General features: G+C 40.0%; 2 protein-coding genes across 3 annotated transcripts; one reads left to right on the forward strand and one right to left on the reverse strand.

The window, feature by feature from the left end:
- Positions 1–4240: 4240 nt before the first annotated feature.
- LOC141913015 (uncharacterized) lies at positions 4241–7588 on the forward strand. The gene is made up of 3 exons (XM_074804453.1): positions 4241–5607; positions 6800–6891; positions 7238–7588. Exons 1-3 carry the CDS (start codon positions 4241–4243, stop codon positions 7462–7464), a joined length of 1686 nt encoding a protein of 561 aa, XP_074660554.1. The 3' UTR covers positions 7465–7588.
- A 10901-nt stretch (positions 7589–18489) lies between these two features.
- On the reverse strand, positions 18490–24187 carry LOC141912696 (2'-5'-oligoadenylate synthase 2-like). 2 transcript variants are annotated; one of them, XM_074804029.1, is made up of 8 exons: positions 24087–24187; positions 23387–23467; positions 21539–21602; positions 21257–21384; positions 20901–21186; positions 20435–20598; positions 20023–20207; positions 18490–19325 (listed from the first exon to the last, which is right to left on the reverse strand). In XM_074804029.1, exons 3-8 carry the CDS (start codon positions 21594–21596, stop codon positions 19190–19192), a joined length of 957 nt encoding a protein of 318 aa, XP_074660130.1. In that variant the 5' UTR covers positions 21597–21602; positions 23387–23467; positions 24087–24187; the 3' UTR covers positions 18490–19189. The 2 variants fall into 2 exon arrangements, with proteins under 2 accessions (XP_074660130.1, XP_074660132.1); XM_074804031.1 differs by having other exon boundaries at positions 23387–23483; positions 24087–24157.
- Positions 24188–24487: the final 300 nt, after the last annotated feature.

Genomic DNA, 24487 nt, shown 5'->3' on the forward strand with positions numbered 1-24487 from the left:
CTACTTAACGGCAATTTCTCCCTTATCGACCTTCATACCTAACACTCTAATGCTAAAAACTGTTTCAAAATTCATTCTCAGTACCAACAACAATTCCAACATTAGACTCCTACATATGTACAGTATCTGCTCTGTTAGCCATTTCAAATAAACCCAACCATCATGTAACATTTCTAAATTTATATCTGGTTTATGCCGAATTTGTAACTTGTAAATGTTTAACTTAATAACCCTTTTGCCTATAATGTACTTGTACCCTGGTACTGGTATTTATATTATAATGTATATTAATATTCGGAATAAACATCTTTATAACTTGAAAAAATCTCAATTTGTATTTGTATTTTATAGGATGTCAACGGCTTATTGGGACAGATTGTTTGATAATCTAACGCGATACTACACCGCGACACGAGACGTTAGGGGCAGTTTGACAGAACTCGACTCTTTGAACGCAACTGAGATGGCACTTCGGTTAGCTCACAAGAAAAAAGATATGATCACATAGTAAGTATATGCAAGATGACCAATTTTAACGAGTGAACAGGCATTATTTGAAAGTTCATTAACTGAATATTCAATTAGGAATCAAAAACTTTCACTACTAGTGCATACATCTTCAGTGGCTTAAATGTAGCTACTATGCACTAGTAGCGAAAGCTTGTCGTTTCTAATAAAATCAGCTATAAGCACTACTTGCTTTTCTATCATTATCATTATTATCTTTATTACTGAATAAATTACAGTTAATAATGAAATAGTAATACACATTACAGGATGCATAAATTAAACAAAAGTTACATTTATAAATAGTAAATAAATGATAAACAGTCAAGTAAAGCGCAGTATTGTAAAGCGCATATTTCATTGTGACCAATGTTCACCGGCGCATGGGCTGAGTTATTACAGGTCGTAAGCTAATTTGAACAGCAAAATCTTAGGTCTAGTCTGAGGTTATCATCCGATGAGTTCCAGATGGATACTGCTGTGATACTGAAGGAACCTCCACCGAAAGTCTTTTCTAGATCTTAAATTAGGGATTGGTCCTATTATTCATTATTTTGATTGGTAGATTTCGTTTCATTTTTTTGTTGGTTGGTGTCCCTTTCAAACCCACCAAACCTGCCGGGAGCGAAACCGTGGTTTGATTTTGAAATCGGAAATCCAAGGACAGATATAATTGTGTGATCGGCAGTTTACATAATTTTTGGTTTAAATCGAAGTACATAAATGGGAAATTCGGTTCCGGTTCATTCGAAACAATCTTCCAACCTGCAAGTGATTGATTGGGATTAATGAAGTTGGGTGTGCCTAATTTAAAACATCGAGGCTTTTGATAAGTATAAATACAAGGTTTTAGATAATTTTTATTCCATTTCTATTCCTCTCGTGTAAAAGTCCTCTAAGTTAAGTTGAATACCGAAATTCTTAACCCTATACGGAACATAAAACACGGTTACTGGAACAAAATGAGCAAGAGACGGCACATATTACTCTATAGTCAATGCGCTGCTGCATTGGGAGCTAATGGAGTGTAATCAACGCAGGTGTTTTGTGCTCTCTAGTGCGGGTCCTAGCGATTACCCTGGTTGGCGATTTGTATTAACTGTAGCCTGTTGATAGTGAATATCGCAGCTACTGGCAGACACGCGCTGCAACAGTCGATTCTTGTCAAGATGAGTGATTGGTCCAACAGTTTGGCTGCGAGTAAGTCAATTGCCGTCGGACACTAACAATTGTCCTGAGGTGGAATGACGTTGGTGTCACGAAATGTGAGACATGTAACTCCATAGTCATCTGATGATCGAACCTGTTTCCGATCGTGATAGACGAGATCGGAAATTTCTGATTATCAACGCAGATTGTCGTGTGACTGTTACATTTTTAGCAGTTCGGTTTTAAAAAAAATGTTGTCTTGGCAAAAAATAGGAGGGGGTGCTTTGGTCCTCCTTATGCCCCCCCTGAATTTACGTACAGCACACGAACATCAACAAAGAATTTACGATAAAACATCTAATATCATAATGGTCGGGATAACCGCTGATAACTCGCTTCGCTGATTATTGGCAACCTGTATCGCGATCGTGTGTGTTTGTTTTGTTGTATTTGCATGTACTCAACGAGTCTGTGAAATATATCGATCGTATCGTATCGATCGCAAGTTCCCTAGTATGAAACGTTAGACTGCAAACGTTAGACGTTATCGTCGATTTAAAGTATTAACCATTATGTTGGGTGCATGCATTCGTGGTCCGATTGAAATCGATCTTGAAATACAGAATAAGCCGTATTTATCTGATTGATTCACTAATATTGATTCGATTTAAATGTTGTCCCTTAAAAGCCCATCACACATGCGGGGATTCGAACCTAATCTGCCACACTTGCTGGAATTCCATAGCCAATCAGACACCCGTTTTCTTTTCGCCCGGGTTTTTCCAAAAATTATAGTTTGTTCGTAAAATTTGCCTCAGCGATTATAAAACCCCAATGCCGTCAAACCTGCGCATGTACCTGCGCAGCCGGTCAAGTGTGGCAGGGTTTCATACCGTGGCGGATCTCGATACCATCAGGTTCGAATCCCTCTCGGGAAGGATATAAAAAGTCGACATTTCTTCATCATTTCTTCGCATATCTTTGATTTACTTACAGCGCGGAAATAAATTGCTATATATGTGTAGATACATAGTTATATGTATCCAGATGTACAAGAATATCATTTACATAAACATATACATAAGCATGAATATCAATTATATACGCTGTTTTAAACTTAATTTACTTTTACTTTTTGCCTTTTCTCGCACTACTGGTACAGTCATAGCGTTTAGTAGCTGGTTTACTTACGACAGAAATGGACTTACCTTTTTCGAATTGAAATTAACCAGATTTTTTCAGGGTTTTCAATTTCAATTAAAAAAGGATATCCAATCTATGAATAGAAGGCAATGATATGAAATAGGTCCCTATAAAAGGATTTCGTCTTTATAGCGTTTCGAAATACGGACATGCATGTATTAAATGCACCTCATCTCCGAGAAACGTTAGGATTGCATTTATTGCATCTCATTCGATCTCTGAATGTTATCTTTTTTAGTTGCGTATTTCGTTCGACGCCATGCAGCTACTTGAATTTCACGACGCGTTTGACCGATTACGGGGTGTGTTTCACTTTCAACGGCAACTTGCGCCGGCAGGAAATAACGACAAATACGGGTTCGTTTGCCTAAGGGAGCATTACTGTCGTTTGAGTAATAATCTTAAGAAGTTGACTTCACTCTTGCTTTGCTCCGAGTTAGTCAGTATTTAACGAATCTATCTCGCAATTTGTTTCGTAGGTTCAACCGATGGTTTGACTCTGTTGTTGAACGTCGAGCAATACCAGTCGATGAGCGGACCGCACCCGAGCGCCGGCATCAAATTTCTTGTGCATTCCCCCGGAGATATTCCACGTGTCACTGAACTAGGTTTGGCCGTTCCAGCCTCGATGAACGGCGTCGTTGGTCTGAGATACTCGTTAGTAAGTAAACATCCAAAATGTCTTTAGTCTCGTTGCATGCATTGATTAGTAGTTTGAAAAAGCTTACAATGGCACTGATTTGACTCATCATGTATATCCAAGTTCACTATACGTTATGCAGATTGATAACCTGCAGAAGCCATACGGCATGTGTGTGGATGACTCGGAAAGCCAAAACAACTGTATGATCCGGTTAAGCGTTTCGGATGCAGCAGCTACTTGTAGATGTCGTCCTGGGTACGCTACATGGTTGACCGAATGGCCCGTGTGTAATCTGACAACGTCGAATAACTGTCTAGAGCGAGAAATGGCAGGTAATAATTATATTTATTCGTGAAAAATACGAACGGTCTCCGCACATGGACCACCAAGATATTTCATTGAAATGATGCCGACGCATGAGTCGTAGAGTATATAATACATAAATGAATATGATCTCCTCCAAAATGTGGTCTAAGATATTCAGACAAGTGGTCCCTGTTTTAAATTATCATGAGCACGAATAACGGCCGACTTGACGTCACCTACGTAAGTCAAATGATGTGGAATCATTTTAATATCTATTTACAATTCAGCTTAGACCAATTTCTACAAAGAAATACACGTATAGACGTTAGCTAATTCATATGACTTTTTTCATCTATAGTTACCGTTGGAACGGACCGATGTCCGCAGGATTGCTTCGTCGAAAGGTACTCAACGATGGTCACCTACTCGACGATGTCGCGGTATCAGGCTCGAACGCACGCCATAGCAAACGAGCACGACCAGGCGATTATCGGCAAGTTACGAAACGCAACCGACGTCTTGCACAGAATCGACGAACGACTGAGATACGACGACTACGCGGTGAGCGTCCAGTACAGCACCGCACTCAGTCGACTCGTGGGACAAGGGACATTTCTTGAATGGTTCTCTAACAATTCCCTCGTGTCCAACGTCAGCGCGACGAGGCAATCGTTTAAGGCAGCCTTCAATGATGGCCTATGGTGTGTGTCGCAGATGCTTAAGAAGTTCAATATGATATCAGAGGTAGATAAAATGGACGTAACGGTCATCGGTCCTTTGACGAAACTACTCGGTTTTATCGACGAGGCATATTCGGTTAGTTTACTACGGGCGACGGAATGCCTGAAGAACAACGGTAGTGGAGACGTAGCTAAAAATGAATGCGCCGAGCCGTTTAAGCTGTATTTCCTGGGGTTCATCAGATCTACGCGATTAGAAAACGACATCGCGAGGAATGTGTATTTGTCGAACGTGCAAGCGGTACAAGCGAACATGTCGCAGTTTTTCAAAAAGCCCCCCGATAAGGCGAGCTATATAACCCGCGATCTGAGCGGCTACAACGCGTCATCAATACAGCTGACTGACCTACTGGACAAGGTTATACAAGCGGTGAACAAATTACTCGATGACCCGACGAACGCGACGAAACTGTCGCGGGTATCGATAGCTATAGAAACTTTGAAAACGCACGTCAGAACTCAAGTTATACCGCACGCGATCACGCTCATAACCCAGATCGTGAATCTGCAGTCACAATTGAGCGAAAGGTATACGGACTTAAACGATCAATACAAATCAATAACTCCCCTCGAAAAGGCGGCCGTTAGAGCCCTTACGAAAATTCAGAAACGTATCGTACATATTCAGCGCATTATAACCGACGCCCAGTTCGTCAGACTTTCCGAGGACATGAATAAGATGTACGACGACGGAGCGGTCGAGTCGATGTTGAAACTCCTAGAATTGAAGGCGACAATGGAAAGCGTGCACGGTATGTTATCGACGAAACAGATCTCGACCTGGGCAACGGGAATGGTGGATTTGAACGAGTTTTTGACCGATTTTACGAGCGAAGCGGACCAGTTAAAAACGGACACGGCGTACCTGAAACCTTACTGCCCGGAGATCGCGCGGATTCACGATTCAATCGACGACATAAACGGCCTTTTTAACGTTATCGACAAGAAAATAGTAGAATTGACGGAGCTCACGTCCGACTACGACTCGTCCTACAGTCGTCTGATTTCAACACTCGAAACTTTCAACGCTAGTGTGCAGATCGATGCAAATTTTATCAAGTAAGTAAAACGAGGTTTATGGTGTATCATTATTACAGAATTCAGATTAATATTTAAATTCATTGCTCCAGAAATGATACTCAATAGGATCCCGCGGATTTTTCTTCATATTCGCCCGATCGATGAGAGTTCATGCATAGAAGGAATTCCAAAACGAATATTGTCCGCAGTGAATACCTTTAAGGCGTTGTTATCTAAGCAACTCGGCAAACTCGCGTTAGACGGCCGAACCTGAACCTGTGATTGAAAAGGCCGCCATTTCGTTTTTCAATCGATCGACGAACATGCTTGTCGTGGGCGCCATCTAGAGACGCGAACCAACTCGCCTGCACGGACGAGTTCTCGCGTTGGATACTCGTCTAACTAAATGTGCCGAGTTGGGTACTCGAGTATGACGAGTTGGTTCAATAAATTGACAATTTGACGGCGACGTAAGCGAGTTGCTAAAATATAAAAAACGCCTTACAGATCAACGAGAGTATTCCCACAACAGATTCAGTCAAAAAGGAAAACTTCTATACAAGAATGATATCTACATTTCGAGCAACGTTTCGGCTAAATACTATTTTCATTCTACTATTCTCATCCTATTCTCAGTACGCCTGATGATGGCTAATAGCGTTTAGCCGAAACGTTGCTCGAAATGTAGACATCATTTTGATATAGAAGTTTTCATTTTCGGCTGAATTTATCGTGGGATCTCTCTCGCTTTTTTCATCATACGGATACTGTGACTATAGTGAACTGATATTAATCTCAGTGTAGAGTTAACAAATAAAAACCCTCAGTAGATATGTAGAAAACTTTATTCTCTAACAGTTTCGGTGTTACTTCTAAACCCCATCATCAGAAAATGATAATATAACGCTTTATTATATCATAATATGTTATATTATTGTATTTTATCATTATTATTTATATTACTATATTATTTATGCTATTTTGATATATATAATATTATCATATTATTGTTGATATTGTATCATTTTAGTTTCTCTGATGACGGGGTTTAGAAGTGACCCCGAAACTGTTAGAAAATAAAAGTTTTCTACATATCTACTGTGGGTTTCTATTTGTTAATCGATATTGTGTATCATCTCGTCTCAACTTTAAGATCAGTTTCCAATTTCAAAATGCGTAGGTATTTCTATCTAACATTTCACATTTCGTTTGATTTTATTTTTTCGCGTAGACGCAATTTTGTCGTGCTAAACGTATACTATACGACGATGAGCTACGAACAAATCATCAAATCGCAAGCCTACAATTTACTGGGGCTGATATGTGAGTAATGGTATTATTTTCTATAAAGAAAGCGAATAATTTGATATCGATAGTAAAAGCAATGTTGCTTATTTTCTCGCGAAGCGCAGCCGTTTAGGTCAATATTGCTCTGCTGTCCGTAAGAGTAAAATTATTCATTCAAGAAAAGAACAATAAGAATAAGAATTTGATCGCTAAGAAATGAATTGCAGTTGAAAGTATTAAGTTTAACACCTCATTTTCTTCTGGTAAATTCTTGGCAATTAAAAACACTTCGTGATAAATATTTTCATCATAAAAGTTGCTGACCTATTCAATTAAGTTATATACTCCAAATCAATATTATCTGATAACACCCTCATTTCAGGTGATATAGGTGGTTCTGCCGGGTTGTATTTGGGCGCGTCCCTTCTTACGATACTAGAACTGTTCTACTTCGTCGGAACTAAAGCCTCCACGCGCGTAGAAGTACGCGCCAACCGGGCCGTCGAAATGTCCTGCGAAAACGAGTGTTCGGTGAACTCTACTGAGGCGATCTGCACGGACTTTCAGTCGAAGAAATGTGACCAACAAACCGCAGATGGGAAATTCTAGATCGACTATCGAATATAAAATATCGATTCGAAGTCCAGACTTTTGAAATTCGACCGATCGAATATCGAATTGAATTTTTGTGAAAGCTCTTCATTTTTAACAGAATAAATCTATCATCCATTATACCGGGGAATAAAGGCTTCGTAGCTTGATAGCGCTATACCTTTCTCATGGCTGTCGCGAGGTCAGACTTTGAGGGGGCAAATTTAGGAATGATTGGAAATTGATATGCCAGCAGGATTTAAAAAATAAAGAAAAACGATGTAAAGCCATGGTCGACTAGGTCAAAAAAGTAACTAAGTTGTATATCATAGATTTTCTCCTGAAATCTATTGTATAGATTTTCCACTTGCGGTATGCCTCATTGATGAGAAGGAGGTGAAAACAGCTGCGTCGTTTATGAAAGTAATACAGATTATTTCCCTTCCAAGTGCTAAAATCAATCGCTACGTACGCGTAATATAATTATAGCTTTGCTACAAAAATGATAGAACGAATACGATTGTGCTGCTTTAGAAAGACTGCTATATATTTGCATGATGAATAGGACCAACATTTTAGCTCTAATGTGCGGTGCGTTCGTGTTCTGGTATTTAGTTCTGTATACCCATATCAACGACAGGCAAACGTCGGCGATGACATTCTTTACCCGATTATTTTTAGACGGTCAAAACGATTCCGCTTTAACTGCAGACCTCGTCGAAACTGAAGGCAATGCGACGAGTATATCGGGAATTGGTGATGATCATAGAACTAGGAAAGACGGCCCTGCTGTCGAAGTAGATGAACTGATGAAGGATTCTAACATAAACGATGTAAGAAAGGATCTCCTTTCAACACGCGCTGAAAGCAAGATACTCGATAAATATGAAACTGGATTGGATTTGCAACAACGCCGGGCGTTCATGGGTCTGATTAAGGATTTCGATCATTTTATGGCGAACAACAAGCTGACGTACATGTTATACGGCGGGTCTCTTTTAGGATCGTACCGCCATCACGGGTTCATTCCGTGGGACGACGATTTCGACGTGTTCATGCCTTTGTCGCAAACCGACGATTTCCGTCGTATTTTCAACTGCTCCGAGCGGGCGCACGGTTCCGTCGGTAATTTGACTTTGTGGAGCACGAGAGTGACGCATCTTTGGAAAGTTTACCGAACTGGTTCGATACCTTTCCGGCGCTATCCTTGGGCCTGGCCGTTCATCGACGTGTATTTCTATACGGATAATGGAGGTTTGATATCCGACGTGACGGAAACACACGAATGGCGCGTCATGAATAAGCACGATATCTTCCCACTGATTAAGGTACCTTTTGAAGAATTAAGGCTCCCTTGTCCGCGCAATTGGTATCGCGTTGTGGATTTCCTGTTCACCAAGAACGTTCGCCATCCGACTGACTGGTGTCAAAGTCTACATTGGAACCACAAACGGGAAATCAGTGGCCGACGAGGAATACATCGTTGCGCGTTGTTGAAATACAGATATCCATTCGTGCGGCGAGCTTGCGTCGATGGAATCGTCATAGAATCTCTGATGATCGGCGACGAAACATTACATAATTGGACTTACGTGAAGAATTCACCCGGTTCACCTGTCGATCCTTCAATAACGTGTTCATAATCATCAAACTATAAATAATAATTAGTTTACGCAGACAGTTTAATTAAAGTTATTATTCTCGACTTGGGATACGAGGTTTCGCTATGAATAATAGCTGTCCTTTCTGTATAAACTGAACTCATTTAACTGAATTTACCCGTAAGTGCTATTTGTCTATGTTTTACTGATTCGACACCAGGCTAACAAATTAGTTAAAGAAATATTCGAATTAAATGGTGAAAATGATGAATTTGTATTTTCTCGGTGTCTGTGCGTTTTTATTTCACGTCGCTCTCGGTTTTGGTACGTATTTTAAACTGTGTCCGGTGGTGGTTGATCAAGCGTTTGGAAACGACTCGAGCACGAGGCTTCCTCTGTCGAGTGCGACTGCGGTTTCTAGAATACATTGTGTCGCGCTTTGTCTCCGGATCGAACTGTGTCGAGCCGTTATATTCGACAAACATCGACTTACTTGCGAACTGTACGGAAACGTGTCATCGTGTTGGGCTACGGACTCGGAATTGTGGATAAAACTACCGGTGAGTGTTCTTTTCGCTGCTTTTTACTCGATAGTTTGAATCTTTTCATGACAAATCTCTTTCCAGTCCAGGACAAGAATTACTGTTCAATAATTTTTTGTTGGTATTTGTCGTGATGAGCTAGATAGACCAATCTATATTTTCATATTGCAAATATATTTCTCATATTTTTTCAAATTCTTAATGTAAATTCAAATCTATGGTATCGAATTCCGATAGAATTCAGACTTGAAATTCGACATTGTCTACAGATGGGAGTCTTGCCTTCAATGAAGCTATAACACAAAAGCCTAAATACCACCTGGTATAGATACTTGAAACTATCCGTATGTAAAATGAAAATGATGCAGTATTCGTGCGGTTTCTCATTCGGATTGCGCATAGTTTTCCTGTTTCTTAGCTGAAATATGGCATTTTTTCAGAAATTGGATATTCCACTTTGCAGGGATACGAAACAACGTGCAATCATGTATCTCAATAAGTGAATTACGACCCTTTGATGTTTTCCCTAATGTCACAAATCGAACCAAGCCGTCTGAAGCGTTAAGCAATTTATTCACGAAAGTCAGTCCAGACATTCAGATATTTCAGTGCGATTACTGAATTATCGAATCTTGTTTTGCGCCGTGTTTTAACGAGTTGTGGTAATCACTTATTCAATTTTCACAACTCTCGTAGATAGTTAGGTCTATTGATAAAGTCCTCGTTGAATCGATTAAGAATTATCGCATAAAAAACTCATGAAAATATCTCGCAGCTGCTTCCACAATCGATCTGATGACACTTCAACAAACAAAATTTTATTGAAGAGAAGTTTGGGGCCGTGCATAATGTACGTACGCGCGTAGGGGGAGGGCTTTCAGAGATCCGTACAAAAGCGTACAGGGGGAGGGGAGGGGTAAGCGTAGGTACTTTTCCAAGAGAGAGGGTAATGTTTATAGTACGCACGAAAGATAATGTGATTTTTTACAAATATCCCCTATATTTGTTGTTGGGATTTCCTGGGAATTCCCCATTCTCAGCCTTTCAGTTCGTCAAAACGTACATCGTCGTCGGACCTCCGAGGAATTTTACCTTTTTTAAAACATGGATCCTGAAAAATGAGAGGTGACACAACAGGTGGTACATAGATCGTTAAGTCCCACCTGGTGAAGATCATCATACCACAACACTGGTGGAGAACAGTCCCATAATATACGCAAAGGGAGGGGGGTATGAAAAAAACGTACAGAGAGAGTACATGGAGAGGGAGTTAAAAATACCCGGAAGTCAAGCGTACGTACTTTATGCACGGCCATTTTGTTTTCCATTTACTGTCGAAAAGATCGTGACCATAAATTTCGTTTTTTTTTCGTGAAAATCTCACTGTAATATTGTTTCTCATCCCGCGACCCATAAAAGGCCACTGAGGGAAATGGAATGGAGGTCTCTGTTCTTGAAGCTCCGCTGCCTCAATCTATTTTCTCGCATGTTTTGCAGGTTCTCGACCCTCCCGATAACAAGAGATGCACGAATAAAGACCAAACTCGTAAGTAAAAACGACCATCGAAGCGAAATCCCAGGAGTAATTAGATAATAGTCGTTTCAGATCAACAAAGGTCGAAAGGTCGAGAGGTATTCCAAAATTGTAATTTTTTTGATAAATCAATTGTGAGCGTAGCAAATGTGGAGCGAACAATTGATTTAATTCTAAAAATTACAATTTTGGAATATACACCCTAGTCGACAAAAACCCACAATAAAAAAGAAAAAAACAGTTCAAAAACAGTTTTTGAAAATGGCTCATAGATTTGAGTCGAAACGTCAAACTATCAGTTTTTCTTTTTTATTGAGAGCCATTTTCAAAAACTGTTTTTGAACTGTTTTTTTCTTTTTTATTGTGGGTTTTTGTCGACTAATTGATATTGAACAATTGATTTATCATATGAAACTACAATTTTGGAATATACACCCTCTCGACCTTTAGACCTTTGATCTGAAACGACCATCATCTTATTACTCCCAGGAACCGATGATGGCTATGAGAGGACAGCGGAAATATCATAGCCTCGATAAAAGTCAGATCTCATAAATCTTAACTCTTGAAATCTTCTTAAACACGGTAAAATTAGTTTTCGATATGGTAATTTGTCACCTTTTAGGCGCTCGATTAAACATGATATTACCGTGGAATATTACCGTAATCGTGGTATTACCGTAATCATATACTAGATGCATTTCATGTCATACCCGTCGAATCAAGCGCGCTAAGACCAATGATTCATTTCTGGTGCCGGTGCCTGAATGGAACTGTGTTTTTATTGGTGTGCCATAACGAAAATTTGTTTCGCTGGGAAATTCATTGTTTTAGGGCGCCCAGAAACGGAGAAAATTCGCCGTTTTTTTTTTCTTGTTTCGGCTTGCTAGCGTTTTAATTGGCGTATTCGGAATTTTGCGTTCACGGCCCAAATCAGCCAACGTAATAATGGTAGAAATTTCGGCGCTGTTAAAGCCCAACGCACACGGCACCGAAAAAACGTTTTTTCCTCGTGAAAAAAAAACGTTTTCGATGTTTTTTCTTATGCCGTGTGCGGGGGAGGCAAAACACAAAACGCCGAACTGAAAAACGTTTTACGCGAGCAAAAACCGTTTTTCACGAAACAAGCACTGCTTGATTTGCGAAAACGTTTTTGTTCCGTGTGCGTTGAACGTTTTATCGTTTGCGGGCAAAACGTTTTACGAAAAACGTTTTGTGAAAAACGTGTTTTCTGTTTCGGCGAAACAAATGTTTTGCCGTGTGCGGCGGGCTTAAGTTAAGAGCGCACAGACTAAAACGAGAGACCGTTTTGTGCTATTGTTAAGTGTTTCGTTTCTGTTCTGCGATACTTCCGACAAAGAGGGTACTTTCCGTAACGGGGAGACGTAACATAGATGTCGATAATATTGTGTAAATAACACATCCGCGAGATTGGAACGAAGGTTTTCGTACTCCTAGCTTTTATGAACTATGTGTTCAACAACGTTTGCAGCGGCGGAGCAAAGCTTTTCATCACCCTGCACTGGTTAATAAAAATTCGAGTATTTTTCGCATCGTTCCATCGCAGACAATACCTGGAATCGTTCCTTCATATCTCATTGGATATCGATGTCTGCGAAGAGTACGGGTACACCGATATTCAGACACTTCCCGCGAAAACGCTTTAGCCTGTCACGCTCTCCTAATACGATATTTTCTTCGATATATTGTCGAGAAACAAGCGTAGCTCTTCATTGTCGAGCCGTTCACTCTTCATTGACGTCAGATTATTTACAGTTGCAATTTTACACGGAAACGACAACTTAAATGAACTTTAACATCGGTTTTAAATCTTTTCTTCTGATTTTTCACTTTCAGACATGAACATTTTATTCGACGATATTTCACCCGTCAACGGAAACGATATTACAACTATACCCACATCGACGTCATGTCCCGTCCGGGCGATAGGTGGCGTGGAAGTCATAACGGGTACGATCGGTAAGGGAATCGCTATCGGCCGCGAGTCTGGTGGGTATATCGAACTAGGAACGTTCGCCAAATCTTGTCTCGGTAACCCGAATATTTGCGGGTCGTTCGCGATAGCTATGCACATTAATGTCGACGCCGATGGCTGTCCGTTGTTTCTCGGTACGATGTTATTTTGCGGCGGCACTCCGCGACATTTCTTCATGTTGTGCGGCACCACTGGTATCACTATTGTGATGTACGATAACTCGAATTTGAAACCACCTCGGGTCAAAACCGTAGGAAAGGGGATCGAAAGCCAGGGTTGGACTTGGTTGGCCGTCGTTTGGAACCGAGAACTGCAGAAACTCGAAATTCAAATCGGTCAGACGTTAACCGAAGTGAAATCCGTAGGCACAGGCTCTTACAATATTCAATCGATCGACGGGAAATGTTTCGTCGGTTTGCCCGCAAATTACACCTCTCCAAGCGCATATAGAGCTAAATTTGAAATTGATGCGCTGTTTATTTGGAATTCGGTGATTACGTTAACAGAGGTAGAAAACGAAATACGGGCCGTAACAAACATTTCAGTATAACGCGTTTCCTTTGCAGAACACTTTGCCTAAGCAGCCGTTTAACAAGCGACTGTGGAAATTTGATCATTCGTATATAATGAAGTAGTATTTTGTCTTCACTTACATTTTATTTTACTCGTAGTATAGTATAGTGTAGTATATATCTATTACTCATCGCAGTTGTTCAAACTGGTCTGATGGAAAACATGCTTTAACAATAGTTTCACAGATGGCAGTCTACTGACGACTGCGGAATAAGAGTATGACAAAAGGATATGTTATATAGGTTAAACATTATACAGAGATGATTGATTTTCTGGTAACTACTGTTCGAGGTCCCTGAGAAGGAACTTCCTTCGTTTAGATATTTCAATAACATTACTACGTAACATTACTTACATTTCACAGCGATTTTGTGACATTGATGTTAACTGCGCGAACGTATGGATGCCCCTTGGTGACATACAGGATAATTTTTTCACAATTTCGACTTATTAAGTTGAATTTCGACCTATCATCTCAAAATTCATAAGTCGAAATTGTGAAAGAAATATCTCGTATGTCACCTAGGGCTTACGTACGAACGCGAGGAATGAGCTGTATTCACTGATGAAGCCATCAAACTATCCGGCGAATTGTCGAACAGTCGTTAATCAACCACCAGCGTTCGACAAAAGTCGCATTGATTATAATTAGAATTTTCGATGACATCTTAAGATTCATCAAATGTTTGCCATAAAAACTAGCCGAAAAAACATAAACTAGTTTTTACTTTCGCCAGTAAATTCTTGCATATGGACTCCTTAACTGCTTAATTGTTGCCAATCGCCGTCAACAATCGATAACCGCATGCACCAATAATGGTGACCCAGCCTGAATATGATTTCGAATCCGGTTAAGCTCGGGTTCATCGGTCGATGGTACATGTAGTCTAAACACCGGGGAAAACCAATTTTCAACAAAGGTTTTTATAGAAAAAGGCCTGAATAAGAGTTATTGCTGGGTTCAAGGCTGTTTGAAAGATAATTCTTGGATTGAAAACCCCGTCAATTTGTTCATCATTAGTTTTTCTGTCCTATTCGAAACGATTTCACCGCGATATTCTCAAGTCTTTGTTAATTTACGTGCAGAATTCGCCACTGAGCAAGCCTATGTACTCAGAATCGAGCCAAATACAATCTTGGATCCGCCAGTCCGTCCAAGGATCTTCGGATAAATAGCCGTTTTCCGTCGGACATGAGCCGAAACCATATTCCGTGCAGCCCTGCGCCGTAACCGGGTCGATGTTATCAAAACTTACGAAAGATTCCGTATACATCAGCACATATCATAGCCACAGATATAGATTTAATCGAGTGTATCAATAGTTTTAAAGCCACGTTTAAGCGAACATTAAAAAATGTTGTAAAACAAATTGGTGGCGATTGAGTGTTTATTTAGTTCACGTCATTATCTTTTCGCTTTCTGGAACTAGAGACTAAGAAGACTGCCTTCTAGGTTCACCCAGTCCGGGCAGTGGTTGTCTACACAGTAATCTCCGTCGCTCGACGATCCTAGTGTTACCAATCTGTGGTACATCAGACACTACGGTTTTTGGTGAACTTCCAGGATGTAGGTGAGGAATGTGAAAGTTTATCATTTAGCGTTACCCATATCTATCACCAGCTCTCGTGTAGGTACGATGTTTGAAATTGTTAACCAGGTCTCCGAATCCAAGGCTTCACCATTGAAAACGTCTATTTATATCGATATCGACTACTATGTGATGTGTTGTGAAATGTGTCGGTCAAAATGTTTCTTGTAGGCGGTTCATAAACTAAAAATTGAAAGCAAAATGTGAGATAGAATGTCATGTGGATAGAATTTTTTCCTGATCTCTAACCTGTAAAAAAAAATTGTCGACCAGGAAACCTCAACTGGTTTTACCCGGGCCAGTTGGCTAATCGAGTATTGGCGCTCAAGGCCCACGTTACAGAAAAATTGGCGAATGATTAAGCAGTAACAGTTCATGCAATAAAAGTAGAATCTAACTGCTTGATAAATGAACACAGATCTAATTCTCTTTTTCTGTGTTTAATGATATTGACACGACGGATGTCTTCCTTTTACTCGTCGTATCTATTTAAATTATGCTTCTCCTTACACTCGGTTGGGCGATTTACAAAGGAACCAGTGGTCTGCTGCATCGGAACGAATGGGCACCAAAGGTTTTAGTGTCGAAATGTGTAAATTTCAAAGGAATTGCTGCGATAGAAAAGATAAATATCTACTTTTTGAGACAACCATCATCTTTCGGTCCCTGCATATGCATGAGTTTAAACGCAGCTACAGATATTGATAAAAAGCTACAGAAGACCATCCCACTGGTGGTGCTGTGCAGAGAACCGAGGCGTTGTCCGGTAACGGTGCTTCACCAGTTTGAATAGTTGTATTGTAGAAATTGATGATTCCAGTTCGGCCGTTGTATACTCCGTGTTGACATATACCGCCTATGTCATCGAAAGCGCTCCAGACGTACTTTATTCCGGTGTCTGAAAAATATTACATATCTAAAAAATGAAATATCCTGGTCCTGTTTGCCGACTTCTAAATAAACGTATTTTGGACCAAGCATTCGTAACCCTGATTAGCTTTCCGAGCAAGATGAAAAAATTAAAACTCATTTTGACAAGCATAACCATGCAAATAAGTATATTATGACCTTTCTGTGTGCTTTCAAAAGATAACCTGATTTGCTGTTATAAATTGTGTATTACGACGTATCCAACAAATAACTGTTACGACGAATTAGAAAATGTCTTACTCCGCATCAAATTCTTTATTTCGTTCGTCAACATCGCGTAAGATTTGTCGTCTATGATGTTATAGTTGACGAACCAGCCGATATTCGAACAGGTGCTTCTGGCGTTTGAACATGTCGTATCAGTACCGATGACTATCAGGTTGTACGTCACTCCCTCCAGCTGAAATAATTCCTGGTCAGAGCCTTTACACAACCATCAGAAAATAAAAGACATGTGTGAGGGGTATATCTTATTGCATATCATATTGGCTATAAGACTTCTACACGAGAAATTCATTCGTTAGAGATTCGTTCGTTTATAAAATCATCGTTCTTCAGAATGTAAGAGATTTAGCCTGATTTCCAAGCGTTAGTTTGATAAATTAAGATATGATGGACTTTTCTATTCTAATTATTGGTACGTGTTAACAACATACTGCTTTTATAGTTCCACGGGGGGTAGGTTGAGAAAGAGTTTGACTGAAGTTGTATAATTTTCCAGTCAGATGAAGGTGTGTTTTATTTGCGAATTGACTTATGGTTGTCGGATTTCGTTTGTGTTGATCGTCGCGGTGTTATGTCAAAGGCGCCGACTACGAATAACGATTATCCGAATTCGAAAAAATTCAACGTTATCGTTTCACTCACATTCGGGATCTATTGATCAATTCTTCATTTCTCAAATAGAAGAAATGATAGTTTACTACTGTAAACCAGCAAAACTACTTTTTATGGTAAAACTTTAGTCTGGGACTGTTCGAATCGCATTCACCAAACCGTCAAAATAACATGTCTGTATCAGCATTTCGTGGGTTGTCGGGGTAACTTGCACCTCTTAACAAAAGCAACTCAACTGAATGTGTCAGCACTAGCGATCGCCATTACTAATAAGAATGTTGTATACTTACTAATGAACAGTAATGTCGATTTATGTATTTGTGACGACGTCTTGTCGAGTGGATAGTTAAACCACTGTTTGATTATTTGACAGTTATTGTCCGAGCTGTTCGTCTTCATCTGGAAGGTCGACGCGGATTCGGACAAACATTTCAATCCACAATCCTGCTCCGAACTTGCGTTAAATTCCAGAAATGAATCGTGGTCGGGCAACACGAATTGGTCGTACATTTTGAAGCTGATTTCTCGTGTTTCGGCGATGACTATTCCCAGGTCGCTGAGCAGAATTACAATTGTCCAGATATTCAGCCCTATACGCGTCATAATTACTGATTTCTTTATATCGATGGAGTTCGGCTAAATACGCATAACCTAGACCTTTGACACACGTTTACGCCCTGGAGAGGATAGCTTTCACCGGTGATCGAATTTGCACTGTCGGGTCGGTGACGATGTTCAATACCGACCAAGAAGGCGTTCGTTCCGTCTTAAACGACCAAGAGATCTTTTTCGGCGATATTTCTGTTATCCTCTTTTGTGTATTGTCTAGACCTATAACTATAATCGGTGTTCTATTAAATGTTAAATGTATCACTTCGATGTAACGCTGGTACTGACGCGAATACAGAGCGCTCGCTCTGACGCGGGAGAATACTTTCGTTGACGTTTGACAACGCGCGATAAGTGTAGGATAAACTCTAGTCGATCCTGGAATGGGACGCATTATATTTGAACTGTAGTAGAAAATGAATTGATACTTGACTTGTCAAAGTAACGCGGGACTTCTGCAGAACGTATGTTGCGTGCGCTACTGCCGGCGATAATCTTTTTTAGAACTAAACTTTTCTCGTTCACAGGATCACGTAAAATAAAGGCCAGTGTTTGGTGGCTTAAAAAGAGCCCGTTATTCGGTTTAGCCGGTGTTGCCCCGTCAGCATTCGGTTCAGCGCGTGTTGACCTCGTTGTCTCGTGAGATAAACATTGACGAACTCACGAAATTTGAAAAACTGAGGGCGGATGAAAACTAGTAGCAAAAAGGGAACGCACAAAAAGGAATCGGATAGCAAGAAGTGGAAAATATGCTTGGCGTAGACTGTGAACATGGTTCTTAGTAATACGGCTAAAGATCCGCTTTGAAATCAATTAGAAAGTCGTACAAAAATTGTTCGCTTTTAGATTATATTCATTTGTATTTGGAATAAACATGCTTGAACGAGACAGAACTCCTAAAATACGTAAATCGATAGGTGAACACTTAGGTCAATCCCTTATACCTAGTTCCACAATTCTAAGTTAAGATAGGTCAATTACAGTTTTTCATAATATGTAAATGAGATGCAATTTATCATATAACATTAATAGTGGTAAACATGCACTAGGATATGTTTGATTAATAGTTTATTTTGTGAAATGTGTCTCAAGGTTAAACGATTGATATTACGATATATTACTATACTACATTAGATAATATCAACGGGCAAAATTTATTTTATATTGATCCATGCGTATGGTGCCCTCGTGTTGGTGCATAATTAAAATTGCAAAGGCTCCTCGTGATTACTTTTGCAAACGTCGAATAACGTTGAATAATGTGAATACCATCACCAAATATAGATTAAAACATGGACGTATAAACTCTAGCTTATACGTCTATGTTCAAAGCAATCTAACATTCATCGATATTCTGTGTGGCTACTGTAAACCTTAAATCGAGTAAGCTTGAAAGCGTGTGCACATTTTGAACGAAAACGTATTAAAAAGTGTTAACAATGAATGAATCTTTCGAAATTGTTATCAAATTTCTTAAGGCCGGCATCTGGGCGTCATTGGTCAATGAACGCTCCTGTTATAGCGGATTGTAGCTATACGTATGGCGCCACATGTTTGAGCAAAGGGCATGTGTAATCTTTTTTGGCCGCCGATCTAACTTCATCCCATGCAGTCACCGAATTGTACAGGTTGTTGAAAGGGTTCGCCGGGTCCATTACTCGCGGTGGTCTGAAATCAAGCGTATAATATTCATTTACAGTTAAGCAAATGAAACGCATTTTCATCGCATCATTTTCATCGAACCTTCGCTACGCCATGGCTACATTCAGAAAAAAAAATAAGTTATAAGTTCTCAAAATGGACGCTTGTGTTTTTTTCTATAGAGCAAATTTGAGAATCATTGGAGAGACGGCCGTAATTAGAAATTCGAAATCATGCGCTTGCCGACAGGCTACTGATATCGAAGGGTTTTTCATGATAACGAAATCCATCAGAAGCTGGCAAGTTCATCTTCTTAAGACGGCAAATGACTAAACCAGACCGGCTGCATCCGTCGTCGGAATTTACATAAAAATCCGTTTTATGCTGCCACCTGAGCGCCTGGGATGAAGCTGAGTTTGCGGTCTAAGTTCGCTGGAGTCCCGACGACTTACCAAGCCGATTGTTTTGGCTTTTGGCGAGGGGATATATTTCATTGAAATTGATAACAATATCGATTGTTTATCAAATCAAAATTTTCATCGATTGCTCCGTTAATGTCTGTGGGGCTGTGGCGTGAAACCAATTATACTACCCGATAAGTGCCGCATGTAGACGGCGGAACATACAACCTCGTTCTTGGGATAAGACGGCTTTAAAGGAGAGTTAACTTCCTGTGTGCCATTATTGTACTATTAAAATATCCTAATGAATACTTAGAACTTACTTTTCTACGTTGATACCCAGAGAGTAGTCCCAGTTCACGTCCAGATTATGTGGGTTCCTCAAAAGATACAGGATCGTTTTGAACCCTCTTCTCACGTCGAAGTTGGATCCTGCAGCTTTTTCATAAACGTGTACGGACAACACCTCGTAGAAATAAGACGTTGGATACCATTTATTCGACGTCCTCTATGATTAACCAAAAAAAGATTAACACTTAGCAAAGGTACGAAAACAAGTGGACTCACGCCAGACACATTGAGGTTCAAATCTTAGTGAGTTCGAGGTCGTGATGTATGTGTAAAATTCGCACTTGTGCGCCATTTCTGTTTATATTCAAAAAAGTAAAACTTTCAGCAAAAAAGACTCATATTGAATGGACTTAGAAAAATGCTTATATTTCTGGAATCTCCTACCGGTAGCACATCTTTTCCCCAGTGTTTCGCCAGAATGATCAAGTCTTTTGCTCCTGGCGGTTGGTGCTTTATGAATTCGGCTTGTTGCTTCGTTAAGGCAGCCGAGTAGTACCGCCTCAGAACTGGATCGTGGCCCTGCATCTCCCTGTATACACCTGGTAGCCCTAGATTAAAAAAGCATCGACATAATATATTTCGCTGTTTCACGTTACACGTCTGTGAAAATGCCGATAATACGCACGTTGCCAAGTTCAATATGACGCCATCCATGTTGATACTGCTGCCCACTTAATTTCAACATTTTCAGAGGACAAAATTTGCTTAATCTGACTCATAATTCGAATGCAATGAAATTTCCATTTTTTTAACGCCAAATTTTACAACGCCATGTTTCCCAATTGTCCCCATAGTGGCATCATAAAGGACTTATAATGTATTCATATCAAATGGTACTCCAAAAAGGTACCTCCTTTCTTTCTGACAATATCCAACGATGGAAGGATGTCCACTTTCACCGTAATATTGCAACAGCTTTTTGGTCTCAACGTGACTTGTACAGAGAACTTCGTTGTTTTCTCGAATTGACGATTACAATACGGCTTGTCTGAGCAGGATAAGGCGGATTTTATTTGGTCTTTAAAACTCGACATGTTACGCTGAAGATCACTTATGGAATCGACGCCGTTCAAAAAGACAACCAAATCGACATCACTTCTGTTCTTCAAGCCCGTGCCTTTTTTAAGCGAACCGCCCTAGCAATGATAATATACTCATCGTTATAGAGGTTCAAGCAATATGTATAAAAGATTTATAGAACGGTACCTTATATATTTCTTGGATTGACAATGAACTGGAAGTGTACAACAGCTGAACGATCTCGTCAACTGCATCACTGAAGCACCTTCCTTCGCTAGTCGGCATCTTTAGGGTAGTGATGTAACTATTGAGCTCTACAAAATGTGCATAGATAAGTCACTCGCATGAGAATGAACAGGTGCCTGCATATATATCGGAAAAATATATAGAGGACCAATCGAATAATCAATACTCAAACCTCACTTCAAGACCCAAGTATCAACGTTGCATAAAGACGTCACTAATTACCTATGTCGTTCATCGGCTTCGATAAGAAATCACCAGTAAACAAACTGCACGCCATCATGAATACCTGAAACAATAAACCGTTCAAATACGATACAACATATAAAATCTGAATGTAGGAAAAAATAGCCAAGGAAAAAATGGCCAAGGAAAAAATGGCCAGGAAAAAAATGGCCACGGAAATAAAGGCCAAGGAATATTTATGAGAACTGCTGACAATGTTAATAAACATTAAGCTTTCAATTTAATGACATCATTTATTTTTCATGGGGCTAAAAACAATCAAAATCGGTATAATGAGTTCAGAAGTTTGATGAACTTACATTTAATTTCATTACATATAATGAATATATAAAGAACTATCATTAAAGCATGCAAGTGGGCAATGGATAAACTTAATAGTGATTAACTTTAACTTAATAAATTATCTAAATTAATACTTGAAAACATCTAAGTAAGCTATTAGGGCACAGACTGTCTTATCAAAGGTAAATGCATTGAAATTGTGTGGTAATTTATAACGCAAACTGGTGTAGTGTCTGATAACATCGAAGTGAGATATGCTCATCATAAATTTACCTAAACTAATCCAGGATTAGGTGTAATAATCTCCAAAAAAATGACACGTCAAAACATGAATGCATTTGATTTCTTGTAAGTCAATGAAATGATGGTTTGTTTTCTATGTAATCTTCCTTGGCCTTTTTTCCGTGGCCATTTTTTCCTTGGCGATTTTTTCCTAGAAGAGTTATACTCTAGATGTCACTGTCTTGGTGCTTATGAGTATAGATATACGTATCATCATCAGATGGACATTTTCGAAGGATTGTGGCAGATCTAAGTACTGGTAGGCACAAGCACAGTATCATATTTAGATTACACACTGTGAGATATACAAGTTTGGCCCAAGTCCGTTGTAGTGCTGTCGAAATAGTGTGTGGATAAATCGGTTTCGCAAATAAGTTTCGATCATCAGTTCATTTTGTGGAGAATTCTAGATGTTTTGTTTAAGAAATCCGAAGAGTCTTAAAACTGTCGAGTCTCCTGGCATGGGTTCTCCACCAGTTTTAGACACACGTAGCTATTGCGATATAGGAGGGGAGGAAAGGGAAAGGAGGGGAGAGTGTTGAATGTTGAAGAGGAATAAACATTCATTGGAATGATTGTTCAACCCTCTGCATATAAGTCATGGGGGAAAACTTTGTCATGTCATCATCATAGTTGAACCAAATTACGGGGATGATTTTTCATCCCGCCCCTGAGGCATCGGAAGGAATTTTCGATTGGAGCGGCCTAGGAATTAAGGGGGTGTGCTAGATTAAGGGGGTGTGCTAGAGTTGGATGTCATTAAGAATTCGGATATTCTAGTAGGTTTACGACTACGCGATATAGCGCGACATAGCTCTGCGCCCGATCATGGGAACATTGCTCAAGGCCTTCTGAGGCGCCGTGTGTTCATCTACCATTCGCGTTTTATTTTCCTCGAGGCAAAATACGGTATTCCCGAATGTTATTTATAGCTCATATTCCGCGTAACTGACTAGCTCTGACATGACTGTCAATTTTTTTTTATAAGAGCAATAACGTCCCTTTGCACTTAAATTTCTGTTCTCCTTCCACAAACAACCAAATACAAATCGTATGTACAACTCGACACTGATTTCCCTGTCATATTTCAAAGAGCAGTAACGAGTGTTGCCCGTGCATTGTAGGATTTTTACATTCAAACTTGTTATTCGGTGCTGGTCAACAACACCCCACTGAAACCGCTACTCCCGGCCGCAATTCACTGCAAGAAAATAATATTCGCGCAGCACCACAGTGGTTGTCGGTTGCACACCCCTTACGTACCTGTAATTATATGTATCAGTGAATATAGCAATGAATACTCCTTGATTTCTCCCGGAACCGTTTCGCCGTTGAGTGACGTGTCTGAAAAATGTACGGCCTATTTAATAGATATAAGAACCGCATACTAGGAAAACCAAATGCCACGTACCAGTAATCGGGGTAAGGCCCAGTAACCAACTGAGATAAAACAGGACTAAGTTGATGGCGAAAATTACGTATTGTTGCGACAAATCAAAATGGATGCCATTAATGGATAGGTTATAAATGCATCTATAAATTTCTGAAGATAGATTTTCGCCATTTTATGGTGGCTGATTCGGGAAATGTAATTTTTGCATTCCAGGAATTTTACGCTATGGCCCTTATCAGCCGCCAAACGAATCTACCACCATATCAATTACCTTTACCAAAACCAGAATTTCACCATTCTGCATTCAACATTATGAAGCGGTGGACGACCTAATTCACTCATGAAGGCGAATTTATCGAAACGTAACTTATTCCGGGTACCCCCTGTGAAGCTGGCTCCCGGTTCCCGGTTCCCGATTCGGCTCCCGATTCAAAATGTTTTTGAATCGGGAGCCGAATTAGGAACCGGGAACCGGTAGCCAGCTTCACAGGGGTTATTTTCTGCCCAGATTTATTCAACCTGTCCTATTATTTTGAGAACGAATTTTGTCATAAGGCATGTACTACTCACTAAAAAGGCAAGTGTTCAGTTCCTATCCGTGTTTCCAGCGGCTATGATCCTGGAATACCGAAAGCTGAATACCGAAAGCAGAAGTAAATGGTATTCCCGATTGCTATTTATAGCTCGTATACCGCGGAAAAAACCCACGATTCTTGCCGCGAAAATCGACTACTGAAAGTAAAAGTGAAAGTGTTGTTGCTACATCGTCAAACTGGTTGCTACATCGTCAACTGAAAGTTCATTTTTACTAATGATGTTTTCCATCTCGGTGCAGACGGCCCAGCCGAATGTCTGGGCAGGAGCAAACGTATGTAACACAAAATAATCGCATCATCGCCCCAAACCATGTTATACCCACAGCGGAGCCATTTATTTTGTTGTTTACGTCTGGATTTTGGTTTTTTCCAACA

The sequence above is a fragment of the Tubulanus polymorphus genome, chromosome 11, assembly GCF_964204645.1.
Source record: "Tubulanus polymorphus chromosome 11, tnTubPoly1.2, whole genome shotgun sequence".
Classification (NCBI taxonomy): domain Eukaryota; kingdom Metazoa; phylum Nemertea; class Palaeonemertea; order Tubulaniformes; family Tubulanidae; genus Tubulanus; species Tubulanus polymorphus.